At 50.9% G+C, this 22,582-nt stretch overlaps 2 protein-coding genes across 5 annotated transcripts; both read left to right on the top strand.

The window, feature by feature from the left end:
- The first annotated feature begins 4,324 nt into the window (after positions 1–4,324).
- On the top strand, positions 4,325–6,373 carry SDF2L1 (stromal cell derived factor 2 like 1). The gene is made up of 3 exons (XM_029922265.1): positions 4,325–4,565; positions 4,906–5,102; positions 5,970–6,373. The coding sequence occupies exons 1-3, from the start codon at positions 4,379–4,381 to the stop codon at positions 6,249–6,251; spliced, it is 666 nt and encodes a 221-aa protein (XP_029778125.1). The 5' UTR covers positions 4,325–4,378; the 3' UTR covers positions 6,252–6,373.
- Positions 6,374–12,165: 5,792 nt separating this feature from the next.
- LOC115278427 lies at positions 12,166–21,761 on the top strand. 4 transcript variants are annotated; one of them, XM_029922884.1, is made up of 8 exons: positions 12,175–12,286; positions 12,416–12,678; positions 12,922–13,045; positions 15,344–15,558; positions 16,189–16,256; positions 16,538–16,642; positions 17,412–17,451; positions 21,529–21,637. In XM_029922884.1, the coding sequence occupies exons 2-8, from the start codon at positions 12,457–12,459 to the stop codon at positions 21,541–21,543; spliced, it is 789 nt and encodes a 262-aa protein (XP_029778744.1). In that variant the 5' UTR covers positions 12,175–12,286; positions 12,416–12,456; the 3' UTR covers positions 21,544–21,637. The 4 variants fall into 4 exon arrangements, with proteins under 4 accessions (XP_029778745.1, XP_029778744.1, XP_029778743.1 ...); XM_029922883.1 differs by lacking the exon at positions 17,412–17,451 and having other exon boundaries at positions 12,416–12,621; positions 21,529–21,761; XM_029922882.1 differs by lacking the exon at positions 17,412–17,451 and having other exon boundaries at positions 21,529–21,761.
- Positions 21,762–22,582: the final 821 nt, after the last annotated feature.

The raw sequence follows: 22,582 nt of genomic DNA, 5'->3' as shown, positions 1-22,582 counted from the left end.
TCTGGCCACAGCCGGCCTTCATGACACCTGGCCATGCCCTGACTCCCTGACCTCACATGCATGCTTGAACACAAGTATCTGCTCATGTCTCTTCTATCCTAGTGTGCACCTTCCTAACTCTTAAAGCCTCTTAGGATTCATGGTCCATTTTCTTAACGGTCCCTGTGCATCATGGTCCCTGCTTCCAGAGAGCTCTTCCTCTGCCAGGGCAGCAACCTGCTACCTTTGCCATGCCACACATCCTCATGTTCCTATTGGCAAGGAACCACACATCCTCCCTTTCCTGATATTCCCATGCCTACCTGTCTTCCCAGCTCCCAACTCCTGAATCTGGAGGATCCCAACTAGGTCCCATGGTGGCTCTCGGTCTGTCAAGCTGTGGATTGGCTGCCCCAGGCTGCCATGTGACTACACTTTCAGTAGCGCCCCTGGCCAGACAGGTTTCTCTGGAAGGGTCTGTCGGCATGGCTGGCGCTGTGATTGGCAGGTCTCATCTCCAAGGTTCTGGGGATTCTGGCCATCCTGTGCCACCAGCTGAGCACCCGCCTTCTCTCTGCCTTCCTGGCAGCTGTTTGGTTCATTGTTCAGGCATCTTCACCTAGGGAGTCGCTCAACCTCTTTCCCCACCGCCCTGTTGAAAGAACATGTGAAGATACTCCACTCTGCCTCACTGTGTGGGCTGCCATTTCAGGGAGATGGGCAGGTGGCTCACACCTCCCCCTGGGTCCCACCTGGGCATATAGAGCCCCAGCCTGCTCCACCGAGCCTGACCACGCTCAGTGGCCCATGTATGAAGACACAGTGACTGCATAGCTCCTCTGGAGCCAGTCAGGGAGGACCTTCCATACCATACCCATGCCCTGTGGTTCAAGGAGAAAGTCCTGCTCTGCTGCCGATAAGAGCAACCAGGGTCCTAAGTTGGTGAGTCAGGGACCCATTTTCCCAGAGACCTCTTGTGGCAAGAATCTTTTAGGGCATATGCTCAACTCATAAGGCCCATTCCCTGAGGCCACCCACAGTGTCGCCACAACATTTTTTGTACCTTTTTGCCATACCACTTGGCCACAGTTGATTTGCCCTCTTGACCATCCCTATTCTAAGCTATGCCAGTCAGGTTTTTCTACCTAGGAGCTTGAAATTGGGATGGATTGAGAGATTTTTATTTTTTAAGTTTATTTTTAGTAATCTCTACCCCTAACCTGGGGCTTGAACTCACAACCCCGAGATCAAGAGTCACATGCTCTTCCAATTGAGCCAGCCAGGCACACTGGGATAGACTGAGAGATTCTGGTGCAGTTTGCATTGATTGCTAAGGACAAGTGTGGACAGCGTGGAGCAACATCTTCCACTCCTCTCTGGAGAGGCATGAAAATGTGTTTGTAGAACAGAGCTGGGAGGGGAATCCCAGGGCTCTCAGAGACAGCAGCTGGCATGATACCTGCCAACATTCCAGGTCTCTCTGCCAAGTCCTCAAAAGAAAAAGAACAGACCCCCACCCTGGCCTCAGAAGCACATGTCTAGGGAATGTCCCTGGAGTGGGAGCAGCCCCTTTGGGAACCACTGGTACGCTGTGCTGAAGACATCTGTTTCAGGTATCTGTTGCTGTGTAACCACTCCAAAGCTTAAGTGGCTTCAAACAAACTCATCATTTTTCCTGATGCGGGTGCTTGGCAGGCTCAGCTGGCAGGGGTGTGGACAGTCTTTTGTGTGTCTGCTTTCAGCTGGGGACATGGCTGAGACCAGAACATCCCACATGGCCTCTCCCCCTCCAGGGTCTCCCCAAAGCCCCTAACCATTCATTCAGTCCTCTGGCCTGCACTTCTTTACAGCATGGTGCAGCAGCTGGCTTCCTAAGAGAGGAATCAAGAACTACTGGTCCTCTTGCAGTTCTGCCCAGAAACCGCAAAATGCCATTTCTGTGCCATTCTCTTGGTCAAAGTGGATTGCAATGCCTGCCCAGATTCAAGAGGAGGGGAAATGGAGTCCATGTATTCATGAGAGAAGCAGCTTACACTTACAGAGATGGAAGGAATTGTTAGTAGGCATATTTGGAGACCAGCTACTACCCCTCCTCCTCACTCAGCTGATCTCACCTTGAGCAGACCCTGGAACCACGTTGAGCAGATCAGATTCTTTTCTGTGGCTGGAAAGTGGAAGTCTGTGAGACACCATAGTCAGCCCTGAGCATCTTCCAGCTACAGAAGGTGGTATGCAGGGGGGAGGCAGGGGAAAAGAAAGTTCCAAGAAGCGATGACATTCTGAGATAGTCGACAGAGAGATATGTTGGCTTCTCCTACTCCAGTTCTGGAGTCTCTGCTGTACTTGGAATTTTGTCTTTGCCTGCTGGGGAGATTGCCTGCTGTGTCCTCATCATCCTTGGGTCTTACATGCAGTGGGAAGCTGTTGGCAGCTTTCAGCAGGTGCCTGGCATGATCTGATGTATGTTTTCTCCCCCATCCCCGATTTTTTGAAGTAGTGCCTACATCCAACCTGGGGCTCAAACTCACAACCCTGAGATAAAAGTCACACGCTCCACCTACTGAGCCAGCCAGGCACCTCTGATTTTTTATTTTTCTTATTTTTAAGTAGGCTCCATGTCTAACCAGGGCTTGAACTCATGACCCTGAGATCAAGTGTCACACACTGCTGAGCCAGCCAATTTCCCCCTGATATATGCATTTTAAAGTATAAAAAGGTATATATTCTCCCTGTTAGAGAATGACTTGGAGGGGCCTGAGCAGTGGAAATGCAGAAATCTGTTAGCAGCCACGGTCAGTATCTGGAAGAGGGGGGGATTGGGTGTTGATAAAAAATGCAGGAGAGATGCTTTACAATCTGTTTTAGAGTTAGAGCCATCAATATGTGTTGGTTGAGATGCTAGGTATGCGGTAAAGAGAGGAATTAAAGATAAGTCCCAAACTGGGGGGAATGGAGGTGCCATTACTGAGACTCCCCTTGGGAGAGGGAGCAGTTTGGGGAAAGAGACCAAGAATTCTGCTTTGGACATACTAAGTCTGAAGTGCTTGGTTGGTATCCAACAGGATATTTCCATTCCTTCCCAGATTACACTCTAGCCCCTCCACCCTGGATTGGAGGCCCCTCAAGGGCATGGTTTACCAATGTCAGGGCAGACCTTTAGCAATTAAGACACCCTAAGCCCTGAAAAGATCAAGCGTCTTATCCCATATGTAATTCAAAATAGAAACAATATTAATCATGAAAACCCCAAAATAACATGTTTCTGTAATTAAAATGGCTCTACTCTGGACTTCCTGAATGCAAAATTCTGAATGATTTAATTAAATATAAACTTTTCTACCTGCTTTGTTGTGCTCCAAGTGCATGGGTATTCAGCCTATTAAGTAATGGAGCCCAGAGCCAGTTCCCCAGGGGATCCCAGCACAGGGCCTGGAGTTAAGTCAAGATAAGAATGTTCCACGAATGAATAAATAAACAACTGTAAAGGTTCCCTCCTCCCCTTGAAGACTGAGCTGACAGCCCTCTGAGAAGGCAGTGAGACACGACCCACTCGTGTCAGAAACCTGGGGCACATGGTCACACGTACACTTACTTCCCAAAGTCACTTGATCTGTCAGGATCCTGATTCCCTAAGAAACTTTGGGGGTGGGTTTGGCGGGGTTATGGTGAGTCTATCATGAGCCTCAACACCGCAGATCTTTGCTGCCCTCTGCTGCCCGATGGTCAAATGACCATGTGATTCTGCCCTCGAAAAAGTTGTCAGAGGAATTAAAAACCACAGAATCCAGGGACTGAGGTGACCCATTGTCAGAAAGGCAATGACCGAGTGACTGGGGGATTAACTAATCCCGGGATCCAAGGACTGAAGAGCCAAGTGATCCAGTATCTGAGATACATCGACCTTGTGACTACAAAATCTAGTGGTCCAGCAACCTCAAGACTCTGAAATTGAGGAAAACGAGAGGAAAGATCGTGATTGAAGGACGGAGGATCCAAGATCAAAGTGCTTTGTGAACACATGCCCGCAGGGGCCTCGATTCCCCGCCCGGTGTCAAGGGGCTCAGCAGCCTCTGGGTGGGGCGCTCTCACCTACACCACGACACTGCAGCTTCTCTCCTACCACTTGGCGCCGCAACCAGCCTTCCCTTGGCATCATTCATTGGCGAGTCCTCGGAAGCCTGGACCAATCAAAACCCTCCTCGTGTCTCCAGCCTCCTCCCCAGCCGCCGCTCTGAAAGCTGGAGGCGGGTCCCTTCCATGTCGACCCAATGGCAGTGCAGGCAGAGAGCTGTGCTGGCTGGCGATTGGATGTCTCTAGTGCCTCTGTCAGAGCTGGATTGGCCGGTGGCAGAGACGGAAGCGTCCCGTGGGCCCGAGCTGCCGGAGCTGGGCCGGGGCGATGTGGAGCGCGGGCCACGGTCAAGCTGCCGGACCGGCGCTTGTAGGACTGCTGCTGGCGCTCTTCTTGCCGGGCAGCGGTGGCGTCGAGCCCGGCGCGGGGCTCGTGACTTGCGGGTCGGTGCTGAAGCTGTTCAACACGCAGCACAGGGTGCGGCTGCACTCGCACGACATCAAATACGGATCCGGTGCGCAGGGACCCGGGAATGGGGCATCGTCAGGGGGCGGAGCCCAGGGCTGGGAGTCTGATGGTGGGTTGGCCGTGGGGGAGTCTGCAGAGCCACGGGTCTGGGAGTCACCAGGGAGCCTCACTGGCCGCTTGGAGTCCCTGGGGGGCCTGGGGGGACAAGGACCGGTCGTTGGGATATCCGGGGCGAGGAGGGTCGTCCGGGAGCTGCAGGCCAAAGGACTTGGAAGTTAAGCTAAGGGCCTGAAAGTGAGCCATTGGGGTCCCAGGGTTGAGGTTGTCGTCAAGGGAGTTCAGAGATTGACTGCGACCTCGCGGTGGGATGTGGTGTCGCCCCTCAGGCAGCGGCCAACAGTCGGTGACTGGCGTGGAGGCGTCTGACGACGCCAATAGCTACTGGCGGATCCGTGGCGGCTCAGAGGGTGGGTGCCCGCGTGGGTCCCCGGTACGCTGCGGGCAGGCAGTTCGGCTCACGCACGTGCTCACGGGCAAGAACCTACACACGCACCACTTTCCGTCGCCGCTGTCCAATAACCAGGTGAGCGTCGGGCTGGGAAAGGCTTCTTGTGTGGGGGGCGGGGGTGGGGGTGCAGGGACAGAATCTAGACTCCTCCTCTCAGTGGCTCTGAGCCTCAGCTTCCTCTGTGAAATGGGCCTTTCCATTCAAAAATGTTTACTGAGCACCACCTTTGCAGGCAACTGACGGGAAGGAAGATCCTGCTGGATAGCTTATTTTTCTAGAGTGAGTTGGTTCCAGGAAGGGGATCCACAAGGCCTTTAGGATGGGGAACATGAAGCCCGGCAGAGGATGAGGAACTCAGGCTGGGTCTGGAAGGATGACTAGGAGTCCTCTAGGCCACAGAGGGGAGACTAGGGGCTTTGCAGGCCTGGGGAAGAGCTTGTACTCCAATGGAGTTCATTGGAACTTGGGGATGAAGAGGTAGAGGGGTGGAGTTGGGGTGGGAGGGGGTTGTGGGGTTAGGGACTGAGTGGGGAGGAACAGAGGGTGCTTGGGGGACTTGTCAGAAGAAAAAGTATGAAATAGAGACTTGTTGGAGTGAGGGGTTGGATGTCATGCTGAGTGAGTCTCAGAGAGGTTAGGAAGGGGAACATGGAGAGAGGTGGAGGCTTGAGCTATATGGGGGCTGGTGATCACTGCCCAGACAGATGGGGTAGGGTGGGCGTGTATTTGAAGAGCCCATGCTGGGAAAAGCCTGCTGGGTGCTGGGGGTGGTAGTTGTAGTGTCCCATTTTGCAACTGTGGAAGTTGAGGCTCAGAAAGGTACACGGAAGGACCCAAGGCCCAGTGTCCTAGGTGTGAGTGCTGGTACCAGACAAGTGACCACAGGGGACTCTTTGTGCCTTCTGTGGTGAACACTGTCCATCTGTTCCCCTGCACCCATAGGAGGTGAGCGCCTTTGGGGAAGATGGTGAGGGTGACGACCTGGACCTGTGGACCGTGCGCTGCTCAGGGCAGCACTGGGAGCGAGAGGCCGCCGTGCGCTTCCAGCACGTGGGCACCTCCGTGTTCCTGTCAGTTACCGGGGAGCAGTACGGGAGCCCCATCCGTGGGCAGCACGAAGTGCATGGTATGTCCAGTGCCAATACACACAATACATGGAAGGCCATGGAAGGCATCTTCATCAAACCCAGTGTGGATCCCTCTGCAGGTCACGATGAACTCTGAGTGCGATGGATGGGTGGACAGAGGGCAGAAGGGTGGAGCATCTACAGGATCACTCTTGGTGAAGACTTTGGGCTTTTAGGGGTTCTCAAGTGCCTTTGTGATTAAAGAATATTAGTCTGTTATTGTGTTTTGCTGTGAGCCGGGGGTGGCCAGGAGGTGCCCACCCTCCCTGACCTGGTTCACAATCTCTTCCTTAGTGCCAACCAAACCCCTTGTCTCCAGCATGGAATGACAGTTAAACCTGTCCAAACCTTGATGCTCTTTCATGTACTCCAGCACTACCGGGGCCATCACAACACCCTTCTCCATCCTTACGTGGTCTAATGCCAAGGGACTCCAGTTCCCTAGCCCCTGAGCTTCATGAACCTTCCTGTTAAGAGCTGTGTCCAGAGCCAGTGCCTCAGCAGGGTGAACAGGAGGCCCACTCCCTTCCAGCTAGAATGAAGCACAAGTTCTCCAGCACCCTCATCCCTTGAGGTGGGTGTTCTCCTGGCACCTCTCCTCTAGCATTTGTGGCAGCCTTGACATTTGTTTTTGATCCAGCACCAGGTCAAGATTCTGCCCATCTGTTGGAAGTTAACATCACAAGTTCCCTCACTGTTGGTGCAAATGGCACCCCTCACGCCCTAGTCTGCCTGGGTATGTGGGCATCTTTAGTCCCCACTACAACCTTCCAGGGTCCCAAGGAGATTACAACACTTCAAAAGATATTTCGAGGGAAAGTAACCGCAAAGAGCTGCTACCTGCAGACATCTGAGAGGGCTTCCTAGAAGGACAGGAACAATTTGGGCAGGCAAAACACTGCAACTTAAAGGCAGGAACAAATACATAGGAGGCCCTAATGAAGGGAACAGTTAGATTTGCTGATGTGTAGTTGACCTCTAGAGGTTATGGTGGAGACTACAGGCTTCCTGGATTTGCTAACTTGACCCAGGTGTGGCTGTTTATATGGGGGGGAAGGGTTTAAGGGTGCTGCTGGAGGTAGAGACTGCCACTTTTCCTGAATGAGGTAGCAACTGGTTGGAAGGGGCTTGTAGGAATGTGGGCAGAGCATGCTGCAAGTGAGAAATCCATTGGCATTATAGGGGTGGGAGAATAGCTCTAGCCAATTGTGACTCGAAGGGAGGAGGGCCACATGTAGGCCCTGGACCGTTACTTCCCCACCTTCCCAACCCATGGGCTTCTGCTCTGGTCAAACACAGAACTCCTGACCCCTCCACTGCCAAACCTCTCAAACATTGTCTACAAGTTTAACCTCCTCTTCCATCACTTACCTGACCTGTGACAGGATTGGAGCACAAACTAGATTAATAGCAGAATCAAACAGAGCACAGCATGTAGGAATCCTTGGGAAACGAAGGCCGAAGCTGCGGGACCATATAAGATAGCTGCAGACAGAATGCAGGACAAGACCAAAATTTAAGTTACGGTAGCAGCAGAGCACTCATTTATTGAACACTGTCAGGCGCTGCGCCAAGGATTTACACAGGGTCTCATTTGCTGCTGAAATAACCCTGAAGCAGGCTCAATTATCATCTTAATTTTGCAGAGGAGACTGCAGGTTGGTAAAGATTCAAACCCAGCATTGCCTGCCTCAAAAACATTTGCTCTCAGCCATTGGAATGAGAATGAAGTGGGGGTGGAGGTGGGGTGGAAAGGGACAGATGCAAAGCAGCCTAAGAATCGCACCCCCTCCACCACCACCCCCGCGCCTTACACACATATACATTACAGCTGTGTGAGGGCCGATGTTTATAACCTTTTGGGTCATCAGCCCCGGGTAGGCACTTAATGAATGCTTATCCACAAAATGGACCCAAGCCGACACCCACTTCCCCGTACCTCTCACAGATCCACAAAGGCTCTCCAGGCTCCAGGACGGATCTCTGAAGCTCTAACCTAACCGGGTCGCTTCAGGCAAACCCCACTCTGGTCAAGCAAGACGATGAGGTGGGGTTGGGTGGGGAGAGGAGCTACCCCACCCGGGAAGCCTAATACAGCCGAATATCAAGTCCGGGAGGCACAGGGAGAGATGTGAGCAAGCAAAAAAAAAAAAAAAAAAAAAAAAAAAAAAAAACCAGCCTGCGGCCCTACTTCACAGCAGGCTAGAAAGAGGTTTCAGGTTTCAGGATTCCTTGGATCGCAGACCTCTTCCAAGTGAGCTCAGCTGCGCGGACGGCGCCCCCCTCTGGGCTTCCCGGCGCCCTCGCGGGCGCGGCTCCTAAACTTGCGAAGACTGGAGCGGAGAAAAGGCGGGCAAAATTCCTTTTGATAAGTTATGAATGAGGAGAAAGTGTTTGTAGTACTCATTGTTAAAACCTCGAAGCCGGGGACTTGGCTAGCGCCTGGCCAATCCGGGCCCGGAGGCTATTTTGAAATCGCTCTGGTCTTAGCCAGTAGGCGTGCGGGAAGCGAAGCCCCGCGCCGGCTCCGGCCAATGAGCGTGGCGTTATGCTAAGAAGCCGGAGGCCGGGCCCCGCCGACTGTCAGCGGGTTAAAGATGGAGCCGGTGAGCAAGAGGGCGCCACGAGGTGCGGGGTCGTCCTGATGGGGACGACGGGGGGGAACGACCGCTAAGACCTTTCTCCCGCTAACCTTCCGCGTCCTGTTCTGGCCTGGTTCGAAAGCTGTGTCCCGTCGCGTGAGTAGCAGGGTCCGAGGTGGAAGGCATAGGCAGGGCGGCCCTACCCGGTGGAACTGTGCGGAGGGGCGCAGCCCGAATCCCTGGCGCCTTCTCCGTGCAGGGGACTTCAGAAGGGCGGGAAGCCCCCCTCGTTCTTTTGCTTCGCTCTGGGCCGCCAGGCAGAGAGTCTTTAGGACTGAACACGGAGCGGAGTTGGGGACTAGGAACCACGGATGGGGGCGTGAGGCGGCAGGGGCGCGTGGTTCGGAATAGGACCACCCTCCTTCTCTTGGAGCCGTGGGCCGAGTGAGGGCGTAGGGTCGTCGGGGTGTACCCCGCCTCGCTCAGTGCGTGAATGGGCTTCAAACTGCGGTGGAGCGCGGGCCCCTCTCCTTTGTGTGTTTGCCCCCTCCCCCCGTCCGCTCCAGCTCCTAGGTTGGAGCTACCCCTTAGTAAGGGGTTTCTCCCGCCCCGCAGCGTGGCGAGTGCTGGGGAAAGTCCTGGACCTCCTGACTATCTCCAGGACAGCAGCCCTGCTGAAATCCTTCTCCCTTCCCTGAGGTCTTGGACAGGGCTTCTAGCCCCACCCACCCACCCACCGTTGAGCTTCCCGCCCTGCGCTTATTGGGGATCATGGGGTCCCCCCTGCTGGCCCCAGGTGCTCTGACGAGGTTGCACTACTGTGCTCTGAGAAGCAGTGCAATGATATTGTCAAAGCATCTGGGACCAGCCTTGGGGACCCCCCTTCCCCACACCACAACCCCCTTCCTCAGGCTGGGCCCCCTGTGCCTGCAGTCCCTCCCTTCTCCCCCCTCCCCAGCTCGCTCCCTTCTCCATGGAAACTTGAGATCCTGGCCAGGCCTGGGCCTCTAGGGTCAGAGGGCACCCTTCCCCCAGGCCTCAGGGCCCCACCCCAGTGGGCCTGCATTCCAGATCTCAGATCCTCACAAACCACCACCGGGAGAGGCGCTGGCAGGCCTGCCTGACACTCTTTCCCTGTTGCACTACTGTGGGCCGCTGGGAAGCAGTGCAATGATGAAAGGGCATCGGTCAGGCCCAGTCCACCATCTAGAGCGCCTGAGGGAAGGGAGTTTGGCTGCCTCGTTCTACTTCTAACAGGAGCATGTGTGGAACTGGGCTGGACCCTCCATCAGAGGATTAGGTGAGTGCAGAACTTGGGGATCATCCCACAAATTCTCCTTCTGTGTTATGGCTGGACAGGAGCAGGGGCAGAGACCCTGGGATCAGAAAAGCTCTGGTTTGAAGAGGATCTTTCTGCACCAACTCCCTGGGTAAGACTGGGGACTCCAGGTCTGGTCATGGCCTTGTGGAGAAATGGAGACCTGCTGTATTGCATGAAGGGTATGCTAGGGTCTGGCTCAGACCCAGCTCAACCTTGACACGCACCTAGGCCTCCCTGAGGGCTTGGGGAGGGTCAGGCTTTGGAGAGAACGTACTCCTGGGATCTTAGGAGCAGCACTATCTGGGCTGGGCGGGTGGACTTGGGATATGAAGCCCACAGGTGGTGCCCAACGACCATGCCAGCTTGTTTTCTTACAGGGAGGTGTGCTGCCCTGAGACTGCAGGAGGGACCAAGAGTTGCCTGGCATGCCCATCCTAATAGCTACAATTAGGGGGATTGCCAAGGAGCCAGGCCCCAGGTGTGCTTTCAAGGGCAGCTGCACCATCAGGACCTGACACAATGCCAAAGGCTTTTATGTGCCCAGTGACAGTCATTCAAACCTGTCTCCTTTAAGAGGAGGCCTAGGTTTCCAGATGAGCCTTTGGGCTCCTGGCTGAGCACATCAAGATGCCAGTTTCACACCCACCCTGAGGGTAGAAGCCCAGGCGTCCATGTTTAGAAATGGCCATCCTTCTGTGTAGATTCTGTGCTGGAGACTCATACAGCTGTCTCTGGCTCTTGCTGGCCGATGTTTGTGAACTCAGGGCTCTGCTCAAATGTTCCCTCCTAGAGGAAGCCTTTCCTGGGATCCACAGCATCCAATATTCCTCCAGCAGAGCCTGTTAGATTGAAATTTCTCCTTGTGGCTGAAGTCCTCATTAGACCCTGAGGGCAGGGACACTATCCCTTTTTATATTTCTCTTGGCAGTGCCTGGCAAAGAGGAGGGAACTGATACAACTTTAGAAAAAATACAAATAAGCACATAAAGTGTGAAGTATTATTAGCATAACATGGGGGGAGGATTAATTAAGGGTTTGCTTGACCTCAGAGGATGCTTGTGCTGTTTATAAAAAGGCAGACTATATATTTCAAAGTAAAGTCTTATTTTAAGTTACACAGGGTCAGGAAGCAGGATGAAGATTTGAACCCAGGTATATCTAAGTCAACTGGCCCCCCCGGGCTAGAACATTTTTCCTCCTTGGTTGTTTTCATCCTGCTCTCTGACCTCATAGCAGGAAGAAGTGAGGGCCATCTCCTATGTTGGGGACAGTAGAACCTAGAGGGTTAGTGGCTTGAAGGTGGGAAGTGGAAAATCTCTAGATTTCTTATGAGGTATACTACATGAATTGTTGGGGGTGAGGGACTGTGGAGGTGACAGGAAGGAAGCAATCCAAGGTGCACCGCCTTGTTAATGGCTGGAGTGGATGGTGGTGTCATCACTGATCAACTAGGAAAGGGAGAAGAGAAGTAGATTTGGGGTTGGGAGGGAAGAAGCTATGTGCCAATCTGGATGTGTTCAGCATGAGATGGCCAAAAAACTTCCCCAGTGGACACTTGGATGTGGTTCTGGAATTCAAGATAGGTCTGAGCCTGAGACTTAGGTTAGGGTTAAGTCAGCCCTGAGCTGTAACCTCAGAGTGGGTAAGATTGTCCAAGGTGATACCATGAAGACAGGACCTTCTGAAACCCATAAGGAGCAACTAGAGATGCTGAAGAGGCAACAACAAATATTGGGTTATACAGGGGAAGAGAGAAGGTAGAAGCTGGGGAGGGGTGGGCGGATATGATGGTGGTGAGTAAATCAGGAGTGGAAGAGTGAAGTCTGGGGCAAAGGAATTAGGGGCTGAGTGAAGTCCCTAGGGTGTTGTCTACAGATCGCGAGGAGGGACGGCGGAAAGAGGAGGAGTGAGGGCCTAAAAAAGATTGAAGAGTTCAGGTGCTGACCATGTTCTCTGCGTGTCCATTGCCCACGCCCTCATCAAGTCTTGCGGGACCCCAGCAGGACCGGAGTTCCACTGCGCATGCACACGGGCGCCTCCCCCCCAGTTGAAGGCGCCAGAGTGCTTGCCCAGAGCGGTGGCGGCCATTGTCACGTGCGTCCTTCTCTCGCTATTGCCCCCACCCCCCTAGAGAACTCCAGGCCGGTTGGCTGGGGTGGTAGGGGCGGCGGCTGTGGAACGTGGAGGGAGGCTGCGTCGGTACAGCGGCGGCTGTGGGGAAGTGAGCAGGTGAGTCCCAGCGCCCCTGCCCCTACGGGCCTCGCCCGACCCCAGGCCCTCTTTCCTGGCCCGAGGCGGGTGGGGTTCGGTGCACCTGGAGCCTTGGTGGTCCCACCCCAACGGCCGCTCTGCCCCCAGGCCGCCCGGGCCAGCCCGCAGCCCCTCGCAGCCCCTCTCAGATGGAGGTCCTGGACGAGTTCGACAGCGAGTTGCCCCAGAGCGTGACCTTCTGCCAGCTCATCTCTGAGGAGGACTTCGAGAGGCAGGCGGCCACCTACACGGAGCGCGCGCTGCGCCGCCTCTTCCGCAGTATCGACCACAACCCCGCGCTGGCCGAGAGGGCGGTGCGCAAGGGCAAGCTGGCCGAGTATGAGGCGCGCGGGCTCCTCTCCTTCCTCTGGGTGCGAGCCGGCAGGCGGGGCTTCAGGGAATGGGGTGGGGAAAGAAGGGGCCGGTGCTGTCGCTGCTCCTGCTAGCCATCCTTTGGGGCGGAGCTCTGAAGAAGGGAGGTTGGGGATGGGGTGGGGGGAGGGCGCCATAGAGCCTAGCTGGAGCTGCAGGGTCTGAAGACACCCCTGGTGGGAGTGCTGTAGGTAGCTGTCTCACCCTTCCCGCGTCCTCCTGCCCTGCCTCTCCCCTTGTAGGCAAAGTTCTTCTGTGCAGTCCAGGGGGAACTGAATTGTTGCAACAGCATGGGTGCCCTGGAGATGCACCGGCGCCTGGAGCAGCTGAAGAGGAGAATTCACCGCGTGCACCTCTACTCCCAGGGTGAGGCTCCACCTCTGCCAGGCTCCATTAACCCAGCAAACCCGACTCAGGCGTGTACCTGGCACGTTTTCAATTGTTTGCTGTTTATTTTTTCAGTCTTTTTAATGCAAACGAAAATGCACAAAACTGGAAACTGCAGTAAACACTCAGTAGCCATCTCCCTCAGCTTCTGCAATTATCCCCATCTTGCCATGCTTGCTTCGTCCTGTTCTTCTTTTTCTGGAGCATTTTAGGGGAAATCTCAGACATCATTATATTCAATACTTTAGAATACTTTTTTAGATATTAAAAAAAAAAAAGAGCGCCTGGGTGGCTCAGTCAGTTGAGCATCTGGCTTCGGTTCAGGTCATGATCTCACGGTTGTGGGTTCAAGCCCCACTTTGGGCTCTGTGCTGACAGCTCAGGGCCTGAAGCCTGTCTTTGGATTCTGTGTCTCCCTCTCTCTCTCACCCTCCCCTGATAATGCTGTCTCTCTCTGTCTCTCAAAAAAAAAAAAAAAAAAAAAAGACATTTTGTCGGGCCCCTGGGTGAGTCAGTCAGTTGAGTGTGATCATCGGCCCAGGCCATGATCTCACAGCTCGTGGAGTTGAACCCGGAGTCAGACTCTGTGCTGACAGCTCAGAGCCTGGAGCCTGCTTTGTATTCTGTGTCTCCCTGTTCTTCTGCCCCTCCCCTGCTCATGCTCTGTCTTGAAAACGAATGAACATTAAAAAAATTTTTTTGAAAACACGTTTTGTAATCACAGTGTTACCCCAGATATAATTGATGCTTATGCTTAATAATTGATGCTTAATTTGCATGTTTTTGTGTCCACATCAGCACATTTACGAGAGTGAAATGGAAGGGGCCACATTAATGACCATACAGGGATGGCAAATGAGGATAGTGGCCACCTCTTTTGAAGTCCCTTTGAGATGAGATGCCCTCACCTTTGTCCCTCATGCCGTCAACTTGAAGAACTGTGTTGTCCTTTGGAGTAGTCCACTTAATGGGTTTATATTTGTTGTTATGGCTCACTGATGCTGTTTGTTTTATTCCCCTCTCCCTGTAGTTTTTAAAATTTTCTTTTTTAAGTTTGTTTGTTTTGAGAGAGAGAGAGCGTGCACATGCAGACAGGGAAAGGACAGAGAGAAGAGACAGAATCCCAAGCAGGCTCCATTCCATCAGCACAGAACCCAGTGCGGGGCTTGAACTCATAAACTGTGAGCTCAGGACCTGAGCCGAGATCAAGAATCTGATGCTTAACCGACTGTGCCACCCAGTCCTTGATTACATTCGGGTTCAGTTCTTTGGGTGCATGTGTCTTCAGTGACACCCTAGCGAGTGGTGGAGCTGCTTTCTTCATTGTGTTAGGAAGCCTGGCTCACCTGAGGGTCCCACTTTGCATGATGGTGAGTGGGAGTGTACCACGTTACCACTTCATCCCAACCCATGGCACGTGTAGCTCCTACCCCAGCCTCCCAAGGTAGTGTGGATCCTGTTTATCCTCGTTTTATGGAAGAGAACATAGAGGCCCAGGTAAGTAGTAGAACCTGGACTTGAACTTAGGCTTGCGTTGCTCTGAGGCTCAGGCTCTTAGCCTCCAGGTCATTGCTCTTTGGTGGTGGTGATCATCATTCTAAAAGAGCCGTTCTAATGGGTTGCACACACTTTGCTGGTGTCCTGTAACTATGAGTAGTAGAAATAGCCAGACTTGTTGAATACAGGAAGAAAACCTAACATGGAAAGAGGAGAGGGGTAGGCCTGGAAGGTCCTGCTTCTCAAAGATTCCCTCCCTGAGCCCACCTCTGTAAGACCTTGTACATATGGGTTTCCTTATAGAAAAAGGGGCTTTTGCACACCCCGAGAATGGCCCTTGGGCTGGATGTAATTGATGAGCTTACTGTCCAGGGTCTGGATACCCCATGAAGGTTCTGGCAGCCTCAGGAGCTTTCCACAGTGCTTGGGGGTAGGTGGTGGACTGACTTGCCTGGGACAAGCCAAGCCCTCTTTGATGGTCACTTCCCCTGCAATTCTGGCCTTGGAGTCAGACAGTTGGGGTATGGATCCTGCCTGTGCCTTGTACAGTTGGAGCTTCCAGTTCTAGCTGTAAGGGAGAGATAAAAATACCCTTTCTCCACAGAATAGTTGGGACTGATGAGATGGTACACATTGGTGCCTGTCAACAGTGGCTCTAGGCATTATTATGTGGTCCCCTTTGGAGGAGGAACCTTGTGAAGACCCTACACCACTGTTTTGGCCCCCACTCTATCCTGTTCTGGCTGTGGGGTTGGCACTCACTTGTCCCTTTGGTCACAGATGCCAAGAAGAAGAAAAGAAAGCCAAAACTGAAGAAACCAGAACCCATCCTCTTGCGAAACCGGTCCACCTCCCCTTGCCTGCCACCGATTGTGCTGCCACCTCCACCGCTGCCATCCACTGCTACTACTATGGCCTCCATGGTGGCCTCATCACCCCCTGTCTACCCTATGCCTAGGGTCTTTGGCCCCTTCCCTCCACTGCCCAGGAAGACGGTCAGTGAGTGCATCCCCCACTCCATGTGGTCCCAGGAGGGGCAGTCTCTGCCCCAGTGGTTCTCCTGGGCCCATAGCATTGGCTCTCACAACTTTGTTTTTAAGCAGCAGAATTCTATCTGCAGGCAATACCTGGGGTGGAATGGTGACAGATAAAGCCGATGAAAGGGGGTCTGGTCTTGTTGAAGCATTAGAGGCACAGAGTTTTACCTGCTCTGCCTCAGCTGAGCAAGGCATTCCCCAAAACGGTAGAATTTTGGGGTGCCCAAAGGATAGGTGGAAAACCATGGCTGCCCCCTAATGTCTCCATCTTACACCTGCCTTGCCTCGCAGGTGGGGTTCTCCTTGCCACTCTGTAGGTGCCTCTGCAGTGTGCCTTCCTTTCTATCTGCCTGCCCCTGCTGACCCTTACTCTTACCCTGTACTCCAGGCAGACCCCCAACCTCTGTCAGCTCCCAGCCCCCACCCATCCTCTGTCCCCCTAATGCCAAGCTCGAGGTGGGCACTGAGGATGACCCTGACGTATTCGCCAAATGGATAGTCACACACTTCCCCTAGTTCCTGTATAAGATGTTCTTCTTCTCAGCGAGGCCCCCAAACTTGTCCTAAGATTTTCTTTCTGTACTGCAGATGGAGAAGGTGGAAGTTACAAGATCCGAAGTGAAAAACTGGGCCGTCCTGTCATCAAACCCAAAGAGGTGGAAGGAACTTAAGCTTGGGGCAAATGAAAAAGGGAATGTTTTGGGGAGATTTTTGTGTACCAACGCTCAGTTGCCATTTCTTCCCTACCTTGTTAATCCTCCCTGCAATCCTGAGGGATTGCTATTCCCATTTTATAGAGAAGGAATCGAGGCTCAGGGGTCTGCTTTGTGAAGGGGAGTCTCTGTGCCCATGGCATTGACATGTGCAGTGAGGCTGGGGAAGGCCTCCCTGGGAGGAGCCCAGAGCTGATGTTCCCCTTCTCCACCCTGTCTTGCAGCCACATGGTTGATCTGACCCCCTTGGTCCTCAACCCCGGAGGCTTCCATTTCTCGTACCTGGCTGGAAACCATGCACACCAGCTCCATTGCCCTGGCTACCCTGGGTAAGCATGCTTCTGAGTCTCTCTGGGGCTGGACACCGTCCTGGCTTGCCTGACTTGATGGGACCATGGCAGCCTGCACAGGAGCCAGAAAATCATTTGCATTTCATGAAAGGACCCTAATGTAATAGTGTGCTGGAAAAGTCACTCCCCCTTCCTAGTGTTTGTAATGGCAAGAATCAGAAACAAGCAGCTCAGAGACCCACTGGAAACAATTCTGCCACCTGTGGGCAGCCGTAAGGTTTATAGACACGTGTCTTGCAAAGCAGGGATTTCATTGAATATGGTTGTTTATTTTTGACTCACCTGTTTTTTCCATTTACGGTGTAGTTAAGTATTTCCCATGTCATTCCATGGAGTGTTGTTTCAAAGTATATATTTAAACAGGCTGCTTCATTGCTTCAGATGACTTTAAAAAAACACTGTTTTTTAAAGGAGTTTTAGATTCACAGCAAACTGACAAAGTACTGAGAGTTTCCATTCATCCCCTGTCCTCCCACAGGTACAGACACTGCCACCATCAACATTCCCCGCCTTAAACTGATGCACCTACATTGCCACATCGTTATCGCCCAGAGGCCATATGTTTGGGCTCACTCTTGGTGGGGTACAGTCTATGGGTTTGGACAAATGTATAATGACACGTATCCACCATCATAGGATCATACAGAATAGCTTCATTGCCCTCAGAATCCTCTGTGCTCCGGCTATTCATCCCTCCCTGTCTTCTAACCCCTGACAACCACTACTGATCTTTTTATTGTCTCCACAGTTTAGCCTTTTCCAGAATGTCATATACTTGGAGTCCTACGGTATGTGGCCTTTCCGGATTGGCCTTCTTCACTTAGTAATACTCACTTTTAAGTTGCCCCCGTGTCTTTTCATGGCTTGATAGCTCCTTTATTTTTGGCACCAAATAACATTCCATTGTCTGGATGTACTGTGGTTTATTTATCCATTCACCTACCAAAAGACTGATTCCCAATTCTGGTTATTATGAATAAAGCTGCTGTACACATTGCTGTGCAGGTTTTTTACAGACATAAGGTTTCAGCTCATTCACCAAAGAGCATGACTGCTGGATCATATATGATAATATGTTTAGTTTTGAAGAAACTACCAACATGGCTGTACCGTTGTGTATTCCGCTAGCAATGAGTGAGAATTCAAATGGCTTCTTTTGTAAGAAACCTACACAGTTGTGTAAAGCTGATTCTAAATTTAGTTGACAGAAAGTTTATCTAAGAAGACACCCAAAGAGTAAGCAAATCTTTGAAAATTTTTGGGCATTTTTAGTAAGGAAAGAGGTACACATTAAAGTTGTGAGCATGTATGTTATACACCTGTCAAGAAGCTCAAAGTAAAGAGAATCCTGTGCTACCGAGGCTGTAGGTAGAGACTCATTTTTGCTGTGAAAATACTGTAAAATGGCTTTATTATTTTAATTTTTTAAAATGTTTTACTTAGTTTTGAAAGAGAGAGAGATAGTGTGAGCAGGGGAGGGTCAGAGAGAGAGAGGGAGACACAGAATCCGAAGACAGGCTCTAGGCTATGAGCTAGCTGTCAGCACGGAGCCCAATGCGGGGTTCAAACCCACGAACCGTGAGATCATGACCTGAGCCGAAGTCAGGCGCTTAACTGACTGAGCCACCCAGGCGCCCCCTGGATTAGTCATTTCCATTTGAAGGTTAGGTGGAAGCTAACAGTGCAGGGCCTGCTTGGGATTCTCTCTCTCTCTCTCTGCCCCTTCACACCTTCAAAATAAATAAATAAATAAACTTTAAAAAATAAACAACTTACAGAGACAATGATAAATGTTGAGGATGTGGGAAATTGGAATGTCTAGTGTGTGGCTGGTGGGAATGTAAAAGGGTGAAGCCACTGGAGAAAGGGTATGGTGGTTCTTCAAAAAGCTAAATATAGAATTACTACATGGCCCAGTAATTCCACTCCCACGTATGTGCCTGAGAGAATTGCAGTGGAGACTCAGATACTTGTATATGAACGTTCACGGCTCCAGTATTGACAGTGGCTAAAAGGAGAAAATAAGCCAAGTGTACACAAGATGAACAAAATGTGGTCTATCCATACAATAGAATGTTGAAATAAGTGAGATAAGCCTGCACAAAGGACGGATTATTGTCTGGTTGCCATTACATGAAGTATCTAGAATAGGCAAAGTTCTAAAGACAAAGTAGATGAGAAGTTACCAGGGCTTTGGAGAAGGAGATGAGTTGTTGCCTAATTTGTACAGTTTCTGATTGGGAAAAAGTCCTGGAAATAGATAATGGTGATGGTCACACAACAATGAATGCGTCTAATGCCACTGAGTGGTACACATAGAAATGGTGAAAATAGTAAATTATGTGTATATTTTACTACAATAACAAAAAAGAAAAAAGAAACCCTAGCACCACTTAGCAGTCACCCCCAGTTCCTTTCTCTCCCAGCCCGAGGCAACCATTAACCTACTTTCTCTGTGGATTTGCGTATCCGGGACATTTCATATAAATGAAACTATACAATAACATGGTCTCTGGTGACTGGCTGCTTTCACTTAGCACAACATTTACGAGGTTCATCCATGGTCTAGCATGTGTCAGTACTGAATTTCCTGTTTTTTTAAATTGCTTTTTTAAGGCTTAATATTTTTATTTAAATGTTTTATTTATTTTTGGTACAGAGACAGATAGAGCATGAGAGTGGGAGGGTCAGAGAGAGAAGGAGACACAGAACCAGAAGCAGGCTCCAGGCTCTGAGCTAACTGTCAGCACAGAGCATGACGTGGGACTCGAACCCACGAATGTGAGATCTGACCTGAGCTGAAGTCGGAGGCTCAACCGACTGAGCCACCCAGGCACCCCAAGGCTTAATATTTTTAGAGCAGTTTTAGGTTCACAACAAAATTGAGAGGAAGGTACAGAAGCTTCCTCCATGTCTCCTGCCCCTACATGTGCATACCCTCCCTTATTGTCCACATCCCCCATCAGAGTGGTGCGTTTGTTAACAACTGATGAGCCTACATTGACACATCAGCATCACCCAAAAGTCCATAGCTTATACTGGGGTTCCCTTTTGGTGTTGTACATTCTCTGTGTTGACTTATTTTATGGTTGAACAGTATTCTATTGTGTAGATTTGCCACATTTTATCTGTCAACTCATGAGTCGATGGACATTTAGGTTGTTTCCATTTTTTGGCTCTGATTAGTAATACTGTTATGAACATTTCTATGCAAGTTTCTATGAGGACATAGTTTTCAGTTTTCTTGGGTACACTTTATTTTTCATTTTCATAAATTTTTAATGTTTTTTTCAATTTATTATTGAGAGACAGAGAGAGACAGAGAATGAGCATGGGAAGGGAAGAGAGAGGGGGGAGACACAGAATCCAAAGGAGGCTCCAGGTTCTGACCTGTCAGCACAGAGCCCAACATGGGGCTCAAACTCACAAACCATGAGCTCATGACCTGAGCTGAAGACGGACGCTTCACTGACTGAGCCCCACCCAGGTGGCCCTTTATTTTTTTATTTTATATATTTTTTATTTTTGAGAAAGATAGAGTGCAAGCAATGGAGGGGCAGATAGAGACAGGGAGAGTCTCAAGCAGGCTCTATGCAGAGCCCAAACTGGGGCTCGAACTCAAAACTGTGAGGTCATGACCTGAGCCCAAATCTAGAGTTGGACCATTAACCAACTGAGCCACCCAGGCGCCCCTTCTTGGGAATAGTCTTTAGGAGTGGGATTGCTGGGTCATATGGTAAATATATTTTGAGGAACTGCCAAAGACTCAAGTCTGTTATCAGACGTAGGATCTGCAAATATATCTTCCCATTATGTGGGATATCTTCTTATTTTCTTGTGTTTTTGAATTACAAAAGTTTAAGGTTAGTCTTTTTAAAAGGCAGTTTATCAGAATATATCAGGAGCCATAGACGTTTTCATAGTCTTTGCTCTGGTATTTTCAATTCTGGGAACCAGCCTCAAGGAGATAATTAAGGGAAAGAACAAAGCGATTGTGTGCAAAAGTGTTTATGGCAGTGTCATTTAAAAGGAGAAAAAGGGGCGCCTGGGTGGCTTAGTCGGTTAAGCCTCCGACTTCGGCTCAGGTCAGATCTCACGTTCGTGGGTTCGAGCCCCGCGTCAGGCTCTGTGCTGACAGCTAGCTCAGAGCCTGGAGCCTGCTTCCGGTTCTGTGTTTCCTTCTCTCTCTGCCCCTGCCCCTCTCATGCTCTGTCTCTCTCTTTGTATCAAAATAAATAAAACATTTAAAAAGTTAAAAAAAAATTAAAGGAGAAAAAGTGCAAACAGCTTAAGTGTGCATTCACGAGATTATGGAACATTATGCAGACATAAAATTGTGGACACGGTTAAACCTGGTTATGTAGATTCATGAATTATGTGTAAGCAGAAGCAATAGGATATCCAATCAGATCGTCCTACTTCCTGGTAGGATGGGAGAGTAGGAAGGTGACCGACTGCAGGGTGTCGGGGAAGGGGTTGTTCGAAACACTTGTGCAGTGTTGTTATGAAGCAAACTGTAGAAGCAAGGCATTGTTGCATCATCAGATCCTCACAGAACTGTGGGGCCGGCATCAGGGCTGGGCCATCACCAGGGCTTAAACAGCTGCATGGCATGCGGTCTGCTGCATGGCATCCATGGTTCCTTTAGCCACTCACTGATGGATGTTTGATTGTTTCTAGGCTTTCATTATCAGCAGTATTGCTGTGATGAATAGCCTGGAATGAAACATCCATGGGAGAGCATTCTGGAAATAGAAATGTATTGAAGGCCATCCCATAGCCTTAAGTTTTGTCATGTATACTTCTGATGGCTCTGTGTGCTGGTATCTCACCTCATGGACATGTCTTGGCTGTCTTCTGCACAGGACCTTGGCCTGTAGTGGCTCCCCCAACACCGAGGAGACACCAGCCCCTCCTGTGAAGGCTTCCATCTTCTCCCCGCCTGTCTTGCTCAAGTTCCAGCCTCTGCCGAGACCCAAAGATGACTCTGAGAACGACCCTAGCAGTATTGAGTCTGTGCCCCACAAGAGGGATCCATAGCCTCTCTCCTATAGACCATGGCTAGAGCAATGAATAAAGTTCCCATGGAGGTGCCTTACTTGTGTTAGGCTCCCTAGAGGCTGTACAGTCCCTTGGGCTTCCTCCTGCCAGAAGAGGTTGTCAGAGTTGTGCAAGCCAGAGGCCCTTTGGTCTGAGCCTGCATACAGTTATTGGTCAGGTCCGTGCTACTGTGAAGTCCCCTTGCTTGTACTCTAACATGGGAATTCAGCCATGGCACTTTGAAAGAGAAATGAGCAAGGAGATGGGAGACTGCTACAGTGACTCTGTGGCCTCTTTGAGCCTCACTTGACCTCACTGAATTACAATTCTATCATTTTTCCCTACACCTAAACTCAAGCCTTATCTGGGTGCAGGGTTAGGAAACAGTGATTTGTTCCCTCCCTGGAGGGAAATAAGCTGGCATGTTAGTTTCCATCTTGGCACTTCCCTAAGGAATTTCAGAGATGTGACTCTTATTGTTGCTTCACACACCAGCCTTAGAGTCAAACCTGCATTTGAGACATTAGTCCTCACAAAATGCTTACTGACTACTGGATGGTAACAGATACTTGTTGAACCCTTTAATATGTACCACACCTTGCTAGGGGCTGGAGATAGTAAACCAAGTGGTTGGTGTCCCTGCTCTTAAGGAGCTTACATCCTACCCTTTGTGTGTGTGTGTGTGTGTGTGTGTGTGTGTGTGTGTGTGTGTGTGTGAGACTGTATGTGTAACCAGTGCATCAAATTAATAATAGGGTTATAAGTTGTGATAGGCCCTAAGGAAGCTGAGCTGGACATGTATGCAGTGGGTGGTTAGGGAAGGTCTCTCTGAGGAGGTGACACGTTGAAACTTAAAGAGAAGGAGGCAGTCATGAGATG

The sequence above is a fragment of the Suricata suricatta genome, chromosome 14 (genome assembly GCF_006229205.1).
Source record: "Suricata suricatta isolate VVHF042 chromosome 14, meerkat_22Aug2017_6uvM2_HiC, whole genome shotgun sequence".
Classification (NCBI taxonomy): domain Eukaryota; kingdom Metazoa; phylum Chordata; class Mammalia; order Carnivora; family Herpestidae; genus Suricata; species Suricata suricatta.
Note: the sequence above shows the minus strand (reverse complement) of the source record. Positions and strands in the feature narration are given on the sequence as shown.